Source organism: Opisthocomus hoazin, chromosome 18 (assembly GCF_030867145.1).
Source record: "Opisthocomus hoazin isolate bOpiHoa1 chromosome 18, bOpiHoa1.hap1, whole genome shotgun sequence".
NCBI lineage: Eukaryota > Metazoa > Chordata > Aves > Opisthocomiformes > Opisthocomidae > Opisthocomus > Opisthocomus hoazin.
The window spans coordinates 15,627,507-15,645,625 of NC_134431.1; the positions used below are offsets into that span (position 1 = coordinate 15,627,507).

Below are 18,119 nucleotides of genomic sequence, written 5' to 3' on the forward strand. Positions count from 1 at the left end.
ATAGAGGCACTACTTACATTTTGGTTGAACTTTAAAGAATGAGGGCAATTTTAAAGCGTTATTTCAGATATGAAGAAAACCCTTTGGGCGTAAGAGTTTTTTAAGCAACTACATTCAAGTTTTGACAAATGTCTGTGCTCAAATATCAGCTAAAAAATTTTGTGACCTCTAATCCCCACCCTCTGCAACTTGAAATCTAGAACAAGAATCAGGTTAAACAGACCCTACTTGGCTACTAACCTTGTCTACAGCATACATCAAACCATGCCATTGCTGTAGGTGGTGGTCAGCTGGGGTCCAAGGGCAGCAAACCCTCTGCCAGGTGTGTTTGGACCAGTTGACCATTGCGATGGATGTATTTTCCAGTAGGTCCCTTTCCTTGGGCAGAAGCCGCTGCATTAGTATTCCTGGTGTGTTCCAGCGCAGTGGGGTTCAGCGTGGGTGTTTTTTCAATACCTTGTTAGGCCAGGCTCAGTGTCTGATCCCTCAGGAATAAAACTCACTCAGAAATATGTGTGTGTGTATATATATATGTATATGTCAGATGCATGTGGTTGCAGCACATCACACTCAAAAGCATCTCTGTGCCTGTTTAACACAGCCTTTCCTAGGCACAGTATTGCGAGCACTGGGCACTAAGGACATCATGAAGATGGTCCGCCACAATCCCCGGTCTGTGTTACCATTCTCAGTTATTTGTCTGCTTGGGTTTTCTTCTGGTTTGGTTTTGGGGCTTTTTAGTTCTTGGAGTTTATATTTCGAAGCTTCCCTTTGCATCCCTGACAATGAGCAGATCCCTTTCCAAGATGAGATTCTCAGTCAGTAGCAGCGCTCCCGGAGCTGGCTGCTCAGCCAAGTCCTGGCTTTTGCAATGAAATTAGGTGTAGAGCAATTCAGTTTGGTTCGCATATCTTCTGTCATGAAGGCTACGGGGAGATACAGCCAGCATGCTGGAAGGCTCTCGGTGTGACTGCCAGGGTCCTCCCTGTGCCTAGCATGGCCTTCGGAAACGTTTCCACTTGAACCGCTTCCACTGCCTGAATAACACAAAAAAAGGCAGCTGGGGGCAATAGCCTCTGAACTGGTTGGTCTCACACTGCTGAAAGGCCAAACAGAGTAGACTCCTGAAAGGCTTTCTGGCGTTCTTTGATTTTATAACACCTGTGTGATAAAAAGATCATATTCACTTTCTTTCTGGTAACTTTTAAAGCACTTCCTAATGCTTTCACATGAAAGCTCTGTTTGCTGTTGCTGGGTGTTGTACCCACCACCAGAACCTGGTTTGCTTTTAGAAGCCGCCACACGAAAGAGAAAATAGCTGCTAAGCTGGAGCACGTCCCATTTACACCCACGTGGAGATTCGGTGCCCACCCTGGGAGAAGCTGCAGGACCTGACTGTGTGTCTGCTGGTTCTGAACGGGTTAAAATCTGTGCATGTAACACATTAAAATACTATTTTAAAGTGCAGTAGCTTAAGAGAGAAAAAACATGAGTAGTAGAAGGGGTGAGATCCCACCTGTTACAGGCCTCAGGTGCTGAGAGGGAAAGTGTTAAAAAAAAAAAGTTTAATTGCTGGTTGTTAATCACATGGCCAGGTGAAAGCTATTTATTAAAGGCCAATTGCTAGTATAGGTGCAGTGCCAAATGGCAGTCCTGAGGTGAGTCTGTGGCCTTGGGACTTCTGCTTGTGTCAGAAGAAATGGGCGTGTGAGAGATGGATTTCTGCAGGTTTGTGAGCGGTGCTTCCCGCGCGGTGGTGTGGGTGAAAACCGCCGGTGAGTCAGAGCAAACACTGCAAGAGCTCGTCAGAACAACTCCTGAATAAATATTTTCCTTCTTTCTGAGTCATGTGCGTTGAGCGCTGCTGGCAGAAATCCTCTGTCGCGTGAGGGGTCATCACGAGAAGCCGTCCTCTCCCTGCCTCCTCCGCGCACGCGGGAGTGGAGCAGGGTGCGAGCCGGGCACGGCCCTTGGCACAGGGGTGCTTTGCCCATGGACAATGGTGGAGGAAGATCTCCCATGGGAGTTTGCTTGGTGTGTGCTGGCTTTCCCACCCTCCGGCTCTCTGTGCGATGCCACCAGGCTGAAATGCAATGGTGTGAGCAGCTGGGCAGTGCCGCAGCCTTGGTTTTAACGGCACAGGAGAGGTGGGAGCGTGCTATGAAGTGCGATTTGGAGAGCTGTGAGTGGTGGGACTGAGGCTTTTCCTGAGCCAGAGGCGTTTGTCGGTCTCTGGATGAAAGGGTTGGTCGGATGGTAGCAGGAATTCACTGCTCAGGGCTCTGACCTGCATGTCAGAGGCAGGGGTGTTTCACATTGACACCTTTCTTCAGGAAGAAAAAGCCACTTTAGTTAACACATCACCATTTCCAGGAGAGAAAACTGCACATTGCTAGAGTCAGACCAAGGCACTGCCCCTGCTCAAGAGCTCTGCGATCACAGATAGCTCATAAGATCAAATATGCCCGGATGCTTGTGGATGGGGAACACTGTGCCACGCTGGGAGAAAGGCAAGTTTAACCCCAGCCAGATGGGGAAAATAAACCTGTCTGTCTGCTTCACTGTTCATGGTTGTACAGCACCAAGTAGCCCAGTTAACTTTGAAAATGGGGTCCCCTCCCTTGCTATACTCTTGTCCTAGCAAGTGTGGAACAGCTCTGATAGTAGCTGGACCTGCACAGCGAGGTCAAGATGGAGCAAAATTGCATCTTTTTAGCTTAGGCAGCAGCAGCTTGTGCGTTAAGATTCATGGGCCCAGGGTTTGATGTCTGTTGAGGGTGCTGCGTACATGACGTGAGGCTGCACTGTGTGTAAGAAATGAAAAGGTTGAGTTCTATCAAAGGCTCGGCTCTGGCACAGGGATGCAGCTCGCACACCACCATCTCTCAGGGAGGAACTGTGAAAGCTGCCTTCTTCGCTGAGCTCCCAGAATAGGGTTGTCTCCTGGAAATCTGGGTTCGTATTTAATTGTGGCTAAACAAGGAGTATTAAGGGATAAATGCTTTAAAAGGTCTGCCCGTGAGCTTTGTTTAAATCATGGCTAGTTAGATTTTTTGGAAGAAGTATTTCTGCTAGAGTCAAGTGGATGTTTGTTTATTTGTTTTCAGATCGTCTTTCCTGGCTCTGGTATGTATTACTAGTGTGTTCACCATTGACCGTCTTGCACCAAAAAAAGGAACATCAAAACTTCACTGACATGTAAAGAAATGATTTGGAAACAAAAACAGAGGAACATCCCATTTTGTTCTCACTGGTGTTGCAAAAGTAAGGGGAGATGGAAATACAAATAAAAAGATGTGAGGAAGGGCATGGAAGGAAATAGGTTTTAGATGTTCTAGCTCCTCCACCAATAGATTCATACTCAATACATCCTACAGCAGCATCCTGGTAACCTTACTTGCTTTACCAGACATGATGCTAAAATTAGTTAGTCATACATTTCTCAGGAAGTGGTAATTAATTGGACAATATTTGTACAGAGCTTTGAAAATGTAGGTCCTAATTTTGCAAACCCTTTGTCCATGATGCAGATTAATTTAATTGCATAATTACCGCATTTCTGGACTTTGGCATACACAGTTACCCAGCTCATGTGTGATTTATAATAACTGCATGTGCAGGCCAGGAATAGCCATATTCCTAAAAATACTGTGTATGCCCATTTGAAAATTGGGATCACGGATAGCAGTTCATTACTAGGATTTCATTTTAAAATACTTTGTTCTTTTAGACTCTCTCTGAATGGGATTTGGTTTTATTGCTAACCTCTCGGCAAGACTGCTCAGTTTGGTCAGGGATTTGAGACGATGTCTTTCGTGCCAGACTGTATCTTGATGGGGAGAGCCACTCAGTAACTGCAGTTTTATTTGGGGCACCTATTCCTTTGTGTGTGCCGATGGAACGGGCTGGTTCAGTGATACCGATCAGTGTTAAGTCTTAAACCATTTTCACACAAACATATTGTGGTATTTGGACTGAAAGGGGTTTTCTTCTTTTTATTCCTAAAAAGTTGTTTGTACAGAGAGAATGCTGAGATCTGACTTCTGCTTTAACTCAATTTGTCATCATTTCTACCTAGACCAAAAGGATTTTATCACTAATTTAATATATTCTTTTGAACATTTTTATTCCCCAGCCCCTGTATTAGATTGCTCCAGCATCTCACTCCTTTAGTGGTGAAGGACCTACTAATTTCCAGGCTAAATTTATTCATGGCCAGTTTATACCCGTTTGCTCTTGTGTCAACATTGTCCTTTAGTTTAAATTGCTCCTTTGCCTTCCTAGTGTTTATCCTCCTGATGTATTTATAGACAGCAATCATATCTGCTATCAGCCTTCATTTTGCTAGACTAAACAAGCCAAGCTCTTCTAGGCTCTTCTCCGGTGATGGGCTCTTCACTGCCGACACCTGGTCAGATCTGGGTTGCTCAGCAGTCAGTACAAGGGACCTGGGTTGTGTACAGCATCCCGATGAGCCCTCGGTGCTTGGCACCAGGAATTGATATTGCCCCATCTGCAGTGCTAATACTGCACACGATGCATTTGTCGACGGTGTTTGTGTCTTGCTCAGTGGCAGGGAGCTGGTGGGACGTGGTACCAGTCCTCTTTGCTCATGTCTAGTAAACCAGCTTCCAGAAAAGTTTTGTTATTGGTCCCTTGCTGTGTTATCTTGTATTTTGTACTATTAAATCGCATCTTGTTTCTGTTATTTAATCCTCAAGTTACCCTTCTTTCAAGCTGTTACTTCTTTCTGTACAAGGCACTGCTATCTTTTTAGCCAAACCCTTGAATAACTTCCCATTAACCAGCTCAACCTATTTCTTCAACTAATTCCCATCTTCTGGAATTTAGCTGATATATTTCTTTGTGGCACTGTATCAGATGATTGACAGTAGAGCAGACAGATTAGATCTGCCACAGTTCCTTTAATTATTCTTTCCTTCATAATTTTTTCCTTCAAAAGCCCTGCTTAGTTTTTAGGTCAGACTAAAAGCTCTGCACTTAATCAAGATAGGGTTTTTTCCTTGGCTTAAGTAGAAGCAGCACATTTACCTTCCTTTAGCATGAAGATTTGTTAGATTTATTAAAAATACTGGCCACTGGACCTCCCAGGGACTTCACTGGGGCTGGGTTTTTAGTCTAGACCCCCTCAGGGCAGAGGCTTATTTCTTTCCACAGCATCACCATCAGAGCAAACATACAGTAACTGTTTCATTTCTGTGGGTTAGGAAAATTTTGTGTTATCTCTGTGCTGTGGTTTCTGCCCTGTGCTATTTAAAATGTCATTTTTGTACAGAAAGAGAATATGAGAATTACTCTGTATGATCAAATGCCATCAAGAAAATGTCTCATGCTTGGAGGCATGGGGCTGCCTTTTTTTTTTTTTAAATAGTCGCAACAATAATGATAATATTAGGACAACAAACTAAGATGCCTCTGGAGATGTTGTGACGAATTGGAAGGACATGTTGAAATTGAAATTGATTGAATAGTTCAATAAAATCAGCTTAATGCACAAAAGCAAAAAGGTTAGCTACAGAAAAACAAAAAATCAGTAATTTGTTATCTGCTGGGGCCAATCTCACTGAAGATTGCATTAGCTATAAACTAAAACTAGGTGCTTGAAAGCACCACCCTGACATGCCCACACTGGAGCCTTTTGGATGGAGCTGGACATGGATGGCAGCCACGTGCCTAAAGGTTTGACAAGTCTCTCACTAATTCCATGTAGTGGACTTGGCAGTGTTATGTTTGCAGTTGGGCTCGATGGTCTTAAAGGTCTTTTCCAACCTGAGTGATTTTGTGATTTATGTGTCTTTGTGGTTTACGCAACTTTACGTACAAACCAAGGCCGTTCTCTGTCAGATTGCACTTTTGCTCTAAACGCAATAGTTATGTCTTCAGCTGATGGAGATCAGTGAAACTTCGGTGATGTCTCTAAGGTTCCACCAGCAGCTCACCTCTCACGGGTCACTGAGTGCTGAAGCTCCCTCTGATATGCTGACATACAGCACCCAGCTCAAACGGGTCCGTTCCCGTAATGATCCTGCCTCATCACTCCGTCCGTCTCAGATCTGCTGTAGTTCCTCGCGTTTTCTCACTAGGCTTGGGCTCCCTGCGCTTGCTTGCACATGTGCAGCGCTCCTTTGCCATCCTTCCCCTCTTCCCGTCCTTATGCACCAGCTCTTTGTGCCTCAGACATTTGTACATTACTAAATTCTGGGTATTTTCATTTTTGGCATTGTATTATCTGGTTGATAGGATCTTTCTTTTAAATTTCTTTAATTTAGTGTTCTGGATCTGTGGTATGGGTTTTTATTATTACTGTGCTACAATGCTCAATGAAAGGCACTCTGTTAAATAAAAAAACTTTATTGTAAATCTGAGTTTAATAAGACAGGATCTGTGAGTAGGCACACACACGTGTGTGTGTCCTCAGAGTATACGTAATTTAATAAGCAGTAAAATGATGAAGTTACAAAAACTTTTAAATGAGACTTTCTGGTCGCTTGCCCCCTCTTGTATGAGTGAATTCATTTTTTCCAGGGGAAGCTTTGCTGAAGAAGAGAATAAAGCAAGCTAGCAAGGGGCTGAAGGCAGTGGGAGGTTTGCAGGCTGGGTCCCGGTGTGAGGAAGCGCTGTGCAGCCGCAGTGTGCCCGTACCCGAGGTCTGCTGTTTGTTCTCAGAGTTCAGATTAAAGTGTGTGTAACGGTGTCATGAGTTTCAGCATTGCTTCGGACACAGAAGCGGGGCTGCCTGCGCTGTGCCCAGGCCAGAGGCACGATGCCGCAAGTGGCGGCGTGCTCGGTGGGCACGCTGGGGCTGCCACTTTGCCATTTAAATGCCATATGGAAATGGAGTCCCTCATGTGAGCCTCCGACCTGTTTTTCTAATTTATCTGGAATCTGATTGCCACTATTTTTTTCAGTATCTTCCCCCTCTTCTATGATTTAAACCTAATTGGTTCACAAGTATTTCGCCTGTTAGGGAATACTTCTGTCAGCCTCCCAAGTTGTTTATAAGAGAGAATGAGGAAGGAAAAACTAAACATGAAATAGAAATTACGTTCACTAATAAGGACATTTCAGGCTTACAGTTACCCAGTGCTTTGCAAATGGAGTCATGAACGGCAACTTTTTGTGCGAGAAAAAACAACGGCTAACAATAGTTTCTCCCTCATGTTTTATTATACAAGGTAGCAAGAGATAATGAAAGTGCATTTCCATAATATATTCCAGTTCCAAGGTGCTGATGGATCCCTGTGTGTGATGCCTTGTCAATTTAGCAGGTTAATGTCTGTCAATTAAGAGTCTTGGAATCAAGGTAAAGCTAAAATTCAGATCGCTGTTATTCTAGCAACTCAGAAGAATTAAAGAATTTAAGCCAGTTACAGCACTTCAAGAATGTTTATATAGGAGTAGAGAGACCTAATGGACCTAATTTTTGCCCTTTAAAACTTCAAAGGACATTTGACATTTTACACATGGTTGTAACGCTGGCACGTGGACGGAGCAGCCCTGGAGTACCTCGGCTGTGTTGGGGAGCAGGAGCGATCCGGCGTGCAGCAGGTCTCTCCTCCCGGTGAAGTCCCTCCGCTTGGCTTTGCACAACGCTTTTCCTGCGTAATGTTGTGCCTCCGGTTGGTTTTCACAGCCTTGGGTCTCCAACGCGCCGTCGGAGCCAGCGCGCGTCTGACGATGCCTTGAGCCTGCAGGAGCCGGGCACAATGCTGAGCTGTGCCCGCAGTCACACCCATTCTGGCTGGATCCCTCCCTGGGTCTCAGCGCATCACGGTGCCCGGATGTCAGGAGAGGAGCTTTGCTTTCCTGTCTACCTGTAAAGTGCTCCGCGTACCCTGAGCACGACGCGTGTAGGCATCAGGAGTAAATTCTGCAGACCCAAATGAAATTTTATTGTTGAGGACAGTTTTAAAGATCAGGAGGGTTTTCTCAGTGCGGGCAGATGTTCCTGAGTAAGGAGACATCCCGGGGAGATGTACACACATGCAAGATCAGATGCCCTCACCTATTTTATTCAGGTTTATTTTCCAGTTGCACTGACATGCAGCATCTTTTAGAGGAACTTTAATGTGTGATTTTTATAGCTGTCTCTGTAAAGCTTTTTCTTTGAGAGCCGTGTTGTTTGAGGTGCTCAGGAATTTGAATCGGTTCTGCTGAACTTCTCTTTATTGCACTGAATATTTTTTTTTTTCATACTGGATTTACATTTTCCTTATTTACCAAGATTGTGTTAAGGATTGAAACATGGAGGGTATTTTGAGCATCAAAATGCTTTGTGGGCATCAAACTGTGTGAGCAGAACAGGCTGGAGGGCCACAAGGCAATGGTGCTGTCAATTTGGGGGGTATAATGTTCTTGGTGAAGTGTTCAATGAAAACACATTAGCAAAATTTTTACTGGTTTTCAGAAGACAGAAAGCTAATGTTGAAAATGCTTAAAAATTAGCAAAAATGTCTGTTTCAACCAAAGGCTTTTGCCATAAGATTTTTATTTTCCTGTGAAGCAGGTGATGGCCACCAATCTATGCAAAAATCCCTTCAAAAACACAATAGATAATTATCTGATTTTTTTTTACTAACATGTTGAACGCAATTAGCCTCATAGTCTGCCTGAAGATGGCATTTGTATACGGGAAAATAAACCAAGGCATTTTACAGGATGCATTGTTGGTTCTCATCTTTGCTATTCTTTTATTTTTTCTTCCAGAAAGTTCAGCAGTATGTAGTCATTGTTCAAGCCACAGATATGGAAGGAAATCTTAACTACGGTCTCTCAAACACGGCAACAGCGATCATTACGGTGACAGATGTGAATGACAACCCACCCGAATTCACTACCAGCACTGTAAGTGTCGCTACGTCAGCGCGGGGATGCATGGACGCGGGACGTGTCTGTAATTCCTGGATGTTTATATCCGTCGTCTCTCTTAGCTGGTTTGGCAGATAGGAGGAACTTGATAGATAACTGTGGAACAAAGACGTGCAGGGGGGGAAAAAGGAGGAAAAAAGGAAAACAGAAAAGAAGAATGATTCATGAACTAGCAAAACTATTTGGTGACCAATTTTGCGGAGGTGCTAAAGGAACTGAAATAATGTGGCAAACAGACTATGTCTGATTGCACCAAAGAGGATACAGTTGTTTCACAGCAATTGGCTGTAGATGTATCGGAGTTGTTATTACTTATGAGTGAAATCCTGAGCAGTAAGAGATATTTCGGCTTTAGTAGCTCGGATACGATTTCAAGGAAGCAGTAAATACTCTAAATGGTAACAGGTATCTGGTAAAATCTGTATTTCACTGATCACTCTAACAGATGTATTTGTGTGTGCCGGCAGTAAACGTGTAGACATTCTTCAGTACATCTGGTTTTAATCAGCTAAAGATCTCTCTTATATTAGTACTGTATTTCTCTATTCTGTTCTCACGTGCTCCACATTGCTGTTACTGGGGGAAAAGGGGAAAAAAATCAAGAGATTGTAAATGACATTATTAGAGCTGGTTATGGTAGAAATGAAGAGACAGAAGGTGAAATGATGTGCTCTGGTTCTTTCCAGCCTTCGTATTGCATAGATGTAGAACATCCAAAATGTGTGTGGTAATAGAATTTCTAAAATAGAAACCACCGAGCAGTACAGAGGTCTACACGCTAATAAATGAGAAATCATTGTGTGTCCACTGTCTGTATGGGAATCATAGACTCATTAAGATTGGAAAAGACCTCTAAGATCATCAAGTCGAACCATCAACCCAACACCACGTTGCCTGCTAAACAGTGTCCTGAAGTGCTATATCTACATGTTTTTTGAACACCTCCGGGGATGGTGACTCCACTGCTTCCCTGGGCAGCCTGTTAAATGTTCATATGAGGGTCAACAAGGAGCAGGAAATGATGTATCCTGAACTGATACTAAATCTTCAAAAATACAGAAGGTCAAACTGCATTGTGCTCAAGACACTGAACGTCTTTTGAGGAATGTTTTTATATTATTCTGAATTTTCATTCCATCTTAAAAGATATGCAAATATTTAGTCATCTAGTACCAAAGATTCCTCTTAGTATACCCTTACAAACTACAGCTATGTAACAGAACTCAAGGAAGTGTCACGCTGAGGCCAGTTCATGCCACCGTGGGTCCAGATCGGGTCTGTGCGGGCTGTGGGTCTGGGTCCTTCCCTCCCATCGCCATTGCGACCGGGGCTCGTGGTTGTGATGTGCTCGGCTCCTGAGCAGTGCCAGTGTTCTCTGGTCAAGTGACTTGGACCTTGATTCTCAGAAAATGGGAAGGCACTGAATTGCTCCGGAATCAGAGGAAAATGGGCACCCAACACATTTTCAGATCTGGGCCTCAGTCTGCAGCCTGCGCTGCTGCTCCAGAGAGCATGGGGTGGGTTTTACAGCAGCACATGGGCTTCGTATCTGCCATAGCAAATACACCGGGCTTTGTGTTGTAAAGCTGGCATTAAATATATCTTTAAGTGTGATACGTACAGTTGTGAAGAGCCGTAAATGTCTGATACAAGTCTTGGGCCGTGTGGTCCTTTCTCCTGCCAGCATGGGATTGTTCTCTGGAAAATTTTGTAGTGGCCGGTCATACAGAGTTTTGGGGAATTCTAACGACAGCAGTACGTGTGCCCCAGCTTGCTGGTGTCTGCCATGGGGACCTTATTCTGCCAGGTAAATACTTCTTTAACCTTCCTTTGAGTGAAAAAGGAATGACATCTAGTGGCCACGTCATTTAAGCACAGGTTGGGCCGGATGCCCCGGGTTGCCTGGTCCTTGTCTCCAAATCCAGGGTTTTGGGTAGCGGGGTGAGCCGTGTCGGCGGTCGGCACGAGTGTGCATCAGTGCCGTCCGGAGGGCAGCCTCCCTCCAGATGTGCTATGTTTTAATGGCTTTCCAAAACGCTTTCCAAAGCTGAATCTGGTGGGAGGCGAGATAATGGAAATCTGCTTTCAGGTGAATTCTGAGAATTTAATGTCTCGGGGTGTGTTAGACCTAGAAGGGATAAAAGCCATCAAGAGAAATACACATAGGCTTGTGTTGAATGGATTAGAAAATGCTACTCTTCCTCTAAGCAGGGTTGCTGTGTACCATTATTTCTCTTATTTCAATCACTGAAGAAAGAGTTTTCCAAGGGCCAAAGGGCTTCACACAGTCACACTTGGGACTTTGTGAAGATTTGAGAACCAAGGGTGTCTTACAATAATATTTTCTGATTCTGTGGGAACAAATATCTTTGATATACTCCAGGGTACAGCCAGGATGAATTTCACGTGGGTAAGGAGTGTAATACAGTTTTTCCCTGACTGAGAGATAACAGCATCAGGCTGATCAGTCCCTTTAAACCTGAGCTGAATCTCGTTGCTGTCCTCAAAGAGTCTGATCTGCATTTTAACACCTCTAAAAAATAGTAAAAGTCTCTTTCCAGGAAATCTACAGCTCCTCAGAGAGTAAGAAAGCCCATGGTCTCTTTTAAGACTGGGGGCTGTTTGGAGAGATACAGTATATTTTTATTTTAAATACTTGTGTATTGAGATGCTGTTGTAAAAACAAAATAGGCTGAATAACTGAAATTGTGGTTTGCTCTTGGAAAGCTGCCAGACGAAAGGAACTCAAGCAACTGTATTCAGGATAGACACATACAAAGGCCCACCCTGTAGCGCTCCTAAATTACCTGTCATTCAGCCAGGGTGGCTTTAGACTTAATCGTTTCTGGATAAGAATGTAGCTCAGGAGGACATTGCACTATGCTGGTGTCACAGCTCGTGTATTCAGCAGCAGGAATTAATGTTACTGTGTAAAACGTAACAACAGGACAAGAGAGAAGAAAACAGCCACTGCAATGGTCAAGAAAGTCAGATCACGTCTGTAGTGGGGTGTGCCATGCAGGGGGGGCGAAGAGACTGCGTGCGCGGACCATGCGGAAGTTCAGACACAAGCATACAAGAGCCCAAATCACACATCCACAGGAGTGGGTGACCTGCTGAGGTATGGCCTTCACGGACATCCAAGATAACAGATGGGCTGTGATCAGAATGTACTGCTAGATGAGAAGCAGAAAAAGAGCAATAAAATCAGATAGATCCTTGAATGTACAAGTTGAAGATACTCTGATACCAAAATGATCGCACGCTTACATGAAAGTGGGTCAGTGTGGTTTTCATACCCTTTGGTACACCACCTGAAAGGCTGGGAGAAGATCTTGCACAGTAGCAGGGGAAGAAGAAGCCCCACCTGCTCATACAAAGGATTCTGAAATTGTATGGAGGGGAAAAATCGCAGTCTCTAGACAAAACAATGTGAAACTAAAGTCTGCTGTTAACTTCAAGTCCAGTCTCCATCAGCAAGAGTCATGACCTGGACAACCTGCATCAAACTGTGAGGCGCTGGGGCACAGCAAGGACGAGGTGACCTCCTCTAGTCTTTCCAGCTCTGTTTTTTTGTGATGGCAAATGTTTTCTCGATCTGCGATACTATCTGGCCGTGCTGAGAAGCATCACAGAGCAGCTAACGGTGAGGAAACGTCTCATGAGAGACTGCCCCGGAGTGGGAAGCAATCAGATCTGTGCCAGAAGAGTGGAGCATCCTGTGAAACGCCATAAACATCACAGGCAGCTCTCTTGGGCTATTTTAATGATTTAGTGCAGGACCGTGACCCAGGAAAAGCTCTTCTGGCTAGCTGAGGGACTTCAGCCCACTCTTTGTGCTGTGTTCTTCATGTGACATTGTTGCTTGCAAAAATAAATGGAAAGAGGCAATTCTTGGCTCTGTCGAAGAGCAGAGGGATGAATTTGGGATAAGCAGAGGTAATGCCACCTCCACAGCATGCCTGACCAGCCCGTGCCCACAGGCTCTGGGTCGGATGCCTTAGAAAAAGGCAATTTAATCCCCCATGCCCAAGTTTTCCATGGTTCTTAGGGCGTGACTGGCTGTGCTAGTTCACTCTCCTGGAATTTTTGGTGGGTTTTGCATCTGCCAAATCATCATCTGGTGTAAATAGTGAAATTGTAACTGGACTGTGTTACAAAGACATTGTAGTTTTACTGGGAAACTGGCTCCGTAACAGTTACAAGATAAAGGTGCTGGTATCAGTGTGCCCTCTGTTATCCGGAGTCCCTGTTACTCATAACAGGGTCATGTCCTCTGACATGTCTTAATTATGTGGAAATTCCTCTGCCTCCCTTCAAATATTTATCTCTTATGTGCAGGCAAGTTGCTTTTTTCCCCGTATTAATATAGATCCGTAGCTGAGCCTCTGGCCAGATGCTCACCTCAGATACAGGGGACGTGCAATGAAACGAATGTCGGTATTTCAGAGATTAAAAGTCAGCTGAGACAGAGCAATGCTGGATCGTCTCAGGTGAGATTTTATGCAAGGTGGAGGCATCTTTTTTACTCGCGGAAAGAATGTGTTTAATTCTGGTGAAATCTTTAACTCCTGTCAAGCAGGATGCCCTTTCCAGTCTAGCCCATGATACCATTAATAGCTGTCCAAGGATTTCCACTTTATCTAAGGAGATGCATAATCAGAGGGGAGGAGAAGTTAAAGAAATCCATGCCTACACTTGACTCATACAAAGTCTATTTTTATCGTATTCAATCAGGAACAATCAGGCGCAGAGAGCAGACGCAGATGAATTTGCATGATCAGACTTCTGTGTCTTAAATGTTAATTAAAAGTTATTTTAAATTTGCCTACTGTGCAGAACTTGTTTTTATAGTAGCCCATGTAAGGGAAATATTATTTCACAGGGCTGAAGTGCTCATGATTAGTTGAGCTGGTGGATTCTTGGGAAAACCTGCTTGGCAATCAATCTCTTCTTTTTTTAAAAAAAAAAAAAGGAGGGGGGGCGAGAAACTGCGCTATTCAAGTTCTTTAAGCTCCTGAGCCTTAGGAGGTCTTATTTAAAGCTACTTTAAAATGTACCCTTTGGCATTGCTTCGAGAATCTCCTCTTCCGAGGCTGAATCCAGTGGAGCATGTTTTAAAGAGGCAGCTCTAGGACTGCATCCGTGTTGCCTCACTGGCCTGTCTCGGGGCTGACTCCTGGGTTAGGGCTGGACTATCGGGCATGGGTGGGTGCTCCCCAGCTTGCAGCACCCAGCAGTGGTGGCTCTGGCTGGCCTGGGAAAGACAGCCTGGGCCAAGGCTGGCTGTGGGCTCAGAGCAGAAAGGCTGGTGCAGAGCAACACCACGTGTAGAGAGATGCTCGTGTTCTGGCAGAAGGGGATGTGTTGCTAGGTGAGGATAATCTAGTTATAAAGTGGATTTGGCTAGTCACTGGCGGAGCAAGTACGTGTGGCAAGACCATCGGAAAAAGCAGCTCTTGGCATTTTCTGATGGGGCTATTTAATTAATGGTGTCAGATCAGACTCATCTCTGGCTACGGAGTTAGTGACCTGGCTCGTACTGGACTGAATCAGGCAGCAGTGGGATCTGCAGAGCGAAGAGCTCGGCACTTCGTGAGCAAAATGACATGGGGAGAGACCCAAGTTATGAGGGCTTTTTGCTTTCGGCACTGCGCTGCCAAAAATGTCTGGTCTTTGTCTGTGCAGATATTTTGGCTCCTCCGAGTACTGGGGGAAATGCTAATCAGCCCCCTCTGAAAAGAGCTTTGAAACTTGAAAGGGAAGCAGGCTCTCAGTGCATCGCTGCCATGCTAGCATTGTCCTGTACCAGAATTAGTTCTTCCTTCTCCCGTTTTGATGTTTCCTTCCCGTTTTCTCTCCTGTCTCCACCCCGATACATTGGTGTGCATCATTTTTTGAAGCTAAACAAGCCAGGCTCCTCCAGCCCCAGTTTACGTTGCAGCTGTCTGTTCCCCTGGTTATCTTGCTAACCCTGCTGTGCACCGGGCTCTGCTCAGATTTCTTGCTTTTGACCAGATTTGCATCTAGTAATCCAGCTGAGATTTTTCAGTGGCTTGAACAAGAGCACTAATGTTTCCTAGGATCAAATTTGCCTTTTTCACAGCCATGGTGTCGTGCTTCCTTAGTCCTTCTGCTCTGTGAACTTGCCAAAATCCTGGAAAAACAAACAAGCATAAGCCATAATTATATTCCTTGTTCTGTGTGCATTTGTTCTCACGTTAATGCTGTTTGAGGACAAAATATAGCTGTGCATCAACAAATACAAGAGCAACACTGTCCAGAGTTGCAGAAATACCTGACGTGAGCAGCTGTAAAAATGTGACTTTTTTGCAAGTGGTAAAGCTTGGGGTGAATGTTTCACCTGGCCTCCAGCCCCCCCAAGTTGACTCTTGCTGAGCTCTTCTTAGCAGTGAGTTCAGAAACAGCAAATAGCAAAGTAAACCCTCAGCTTTTCCTTCAGGCTGAAAGATACTGACTTGCAAGTGACTGCGATGTAACGATGTAAATAGGTCTCGTCTGGAGAAATTGTATTTAATGATGGCAGGAAACCAAAATCGGAAACCGAGTCAGCCTGCCAGCAGTTTGGGGTTTCCTAAGCACATTTATAGCCAGATGTAGCCGGAAGCATGCAGTACATGTGAGCTTGATGAGAAATCCCTTTCACATGCACGCTCATGTTTTACAAATTAATCTTATGCTGTGAAGGGCGAGCCCAGCAGGAACAGGATTTCAGTGGGATTTCCCACAGACAGAAGAATGGACCAGAATGCCTACCAAGGGATGTCCTAAGAGAGGTCTTACCACAGCTGATCCAGGGAAAACCAGTGGAAGTGGGTAGCTAGCTCTCTCCCAGGACCTGGGCGCATGTCCAGATCTGGAAAAGATGAAGAGCTTGAATCCTGAGCACCATGTACCGAATTTCCCAGCGTATAGACTAAAGCTGTGCATGTCGCTGCCCATTCAGATCTCACGGTCCCCATCGTTACACCTGTGCCATTCAGAAAGTCTACAGTGGCATATGAATATAGATTAGCCTGAATGCTACAGTATTTTTACATTATCAAAATTATGCCCGTGGCATAATTTAGAGGCGGTTGTCACAAGAGGCAGAAATTAAGGTGAACAGCGTAGGTCAGAGCTGGCAAGGGGAAAGACCTAATACCATGATGAGAAGATTTACGGGACTGCTCTGGTTTACAGCTGAAAACAAACCCAGGAGTTCTGTACAGTCCTGCAGACAGGATTTATCGTTAAAAATCAATTGTGCTTTCCTGGAAAATCCCAGGTGCCTGTGTTCGCTTGCAATTTCCCAATCAAAACGAAGCTCAGCCGAACAATGCAGTAAAGCTCGAGCTGTTGTAGAGCTGTCATCGTCTAACTGAAATGAAGTATTATATTCAAGTGAATCGAACATGCCTGGTAGCATTTGGGTACATGAGCATCTACCTAATTCTCTGTGTGTTTCAATTAAATACATAGTTGGCGAAGTCTAAAAACTACAAATCAGTTTAGTTTTCCTAAGTAAGAATTCAGTGTTTATAGATTGAAATGGGCTGTCTGCCTCTCACTGCGTCGCAGGCCCTGATGAAAACCTTTGTCGTGAGTAATGAATTGGACTGAGGATGCTGGGTCAAGGGGCAGCGGTACCAAACCGAGAGGGAACAACCACAAATAATATTCTTCCTTCCCATTCTGCCTCAGCCTTGCCCAGGACTCGCCACACTGATGCCAGGGGCTTTGCTGCTGCAGACATGTAGGTTGGCCGTGATGAGGAACGTATTTGTGTCTTAATAGAAATTATTTACATCTTGACCTGCGTTTGGACTCAGACTCCTCGTTGGGTATGGATCCTGGCCTAACTGCAAAGGCTGTCCAGCAGAGCATAGGAGCTGTGATGCCTGCGCGGTTGAGATGCTGGTAAGGAGTGCGTGGCATGCCCTGCTCAGGGGGCAGGTGTTTGGTGAGCGGTTCCGCTCTGCCCAGGCGCAGCATCTTTCTCTGCCTGGAGGCCCTTGCAATGCGGTGCTATGGAAAACAAGACACGCTTCATACTCTCCTGTGGATACTCAACTTTTTCTCTTTACTTTATCACCTCTTTCATCTAAAATGAAAGATGTTTCTCGGCTTATGAGAAAACAATAATTCCCCATGTCTTAATGAAAAGAGCATCAGCCCCTTCTGTGATATCTGTTAAGTCTTTACACCAGTGTAGCATATGACAGAAAGAATGAAATACCTTCGAGACTGCTTATTGTAGTCTGCAAGATGGATACATAGATACAAAGATGTATATGTTCAAATACACAGATACAGATACGCATATACCTAGATTCAAAGCATAGATAGATGCTGATAGAAGGCGAACAGTCATCAGTAATCTCCAAGTGTCTACTCACAAATAAATTGTGGTTTATGTGAATTACTCCATTACATTGTGTGTTTATATATATGCAATGATATAAAAAAAATGTGGTCTCCTTGATAGAAGTGTTTTACTAATAGACCCCATTAATCAAAACCTAAATTTACAGTGGCTTTTGTTTTGTTTATTTCCTTTCAGTACATTCATTTTCAAATTATCGCCAAATTAATCATTTACAGTGCTTTAAACCAGCTGCCATTTGGTGAAACAGTTCTGGTTCCTCTCCATTACACTGAGCATTAGTTATTAAGGCACAGTTCAAGGCTCAGTTTAGCCCAGTTCTGTCCTGAACCTAATTGGAATCAGCTAGATTCCTCCTCATAAATGGGTCAGTCACACAGAAAAAACATCAAATGTAATCTTGAGATTGCAAAAACAGAAAAGGAAAGAAAAAGAAAGAAGATAATTTTATTTCTCTTCATTGATACCTGCCTGGTGGTTAAAAGAAGGATTAAAATGAGGTCATTAAACTTCCCTTGGAGACAAAACCCAGACCTCAGTGGTAATATGATTAATCAAATATAAAAGTGAAGCTACCCTGAATGAATAACTCATTTTTATAAAATATCTAATTACTGAAATGTCGTCTGCTGCAGAAAAAGAATGGGGGGGGGGAATTAATTGCAATAACAATTCAAGAAGATAAAGTTTTTCTGAATTAGGTCTACACAAGAAGCTAAATTGAGTTGATTAAGTAATTTTGGTTTCAGGAACACCCTTGATGGAAGTTGGGAGTAATGAATTTTTCAGACCTCGGAGTTTAAAATTGCCAAAGACCAGTGATTTAAAAAATGGTAACGATAGT

The 18,119-nt window shown here is 44.2% G+C and overlaps 1 protein-coding gene across 1 annotated transcript in view; it reads left to right on the forward strand.

Moving 5' to 3' along the window:
* CDH4 (cadherin 4) overlaps positions 1–18,119 on the forward strand; it is a 461,186-nt gene that overhangs the window by 408,619 nt on the left and 34,448 nt on the right. Inside the window, exon 8 of the mRNA XM_075438458.1 lies at positions 8,728–8,865. Coding sequence (XP_075294573.1) covers positions 8,728–8,865 — 138 coding nt within the window. The remainder of the gene's footprint in view (positions 1–8,727; positions 8,866–18,119) is intronic.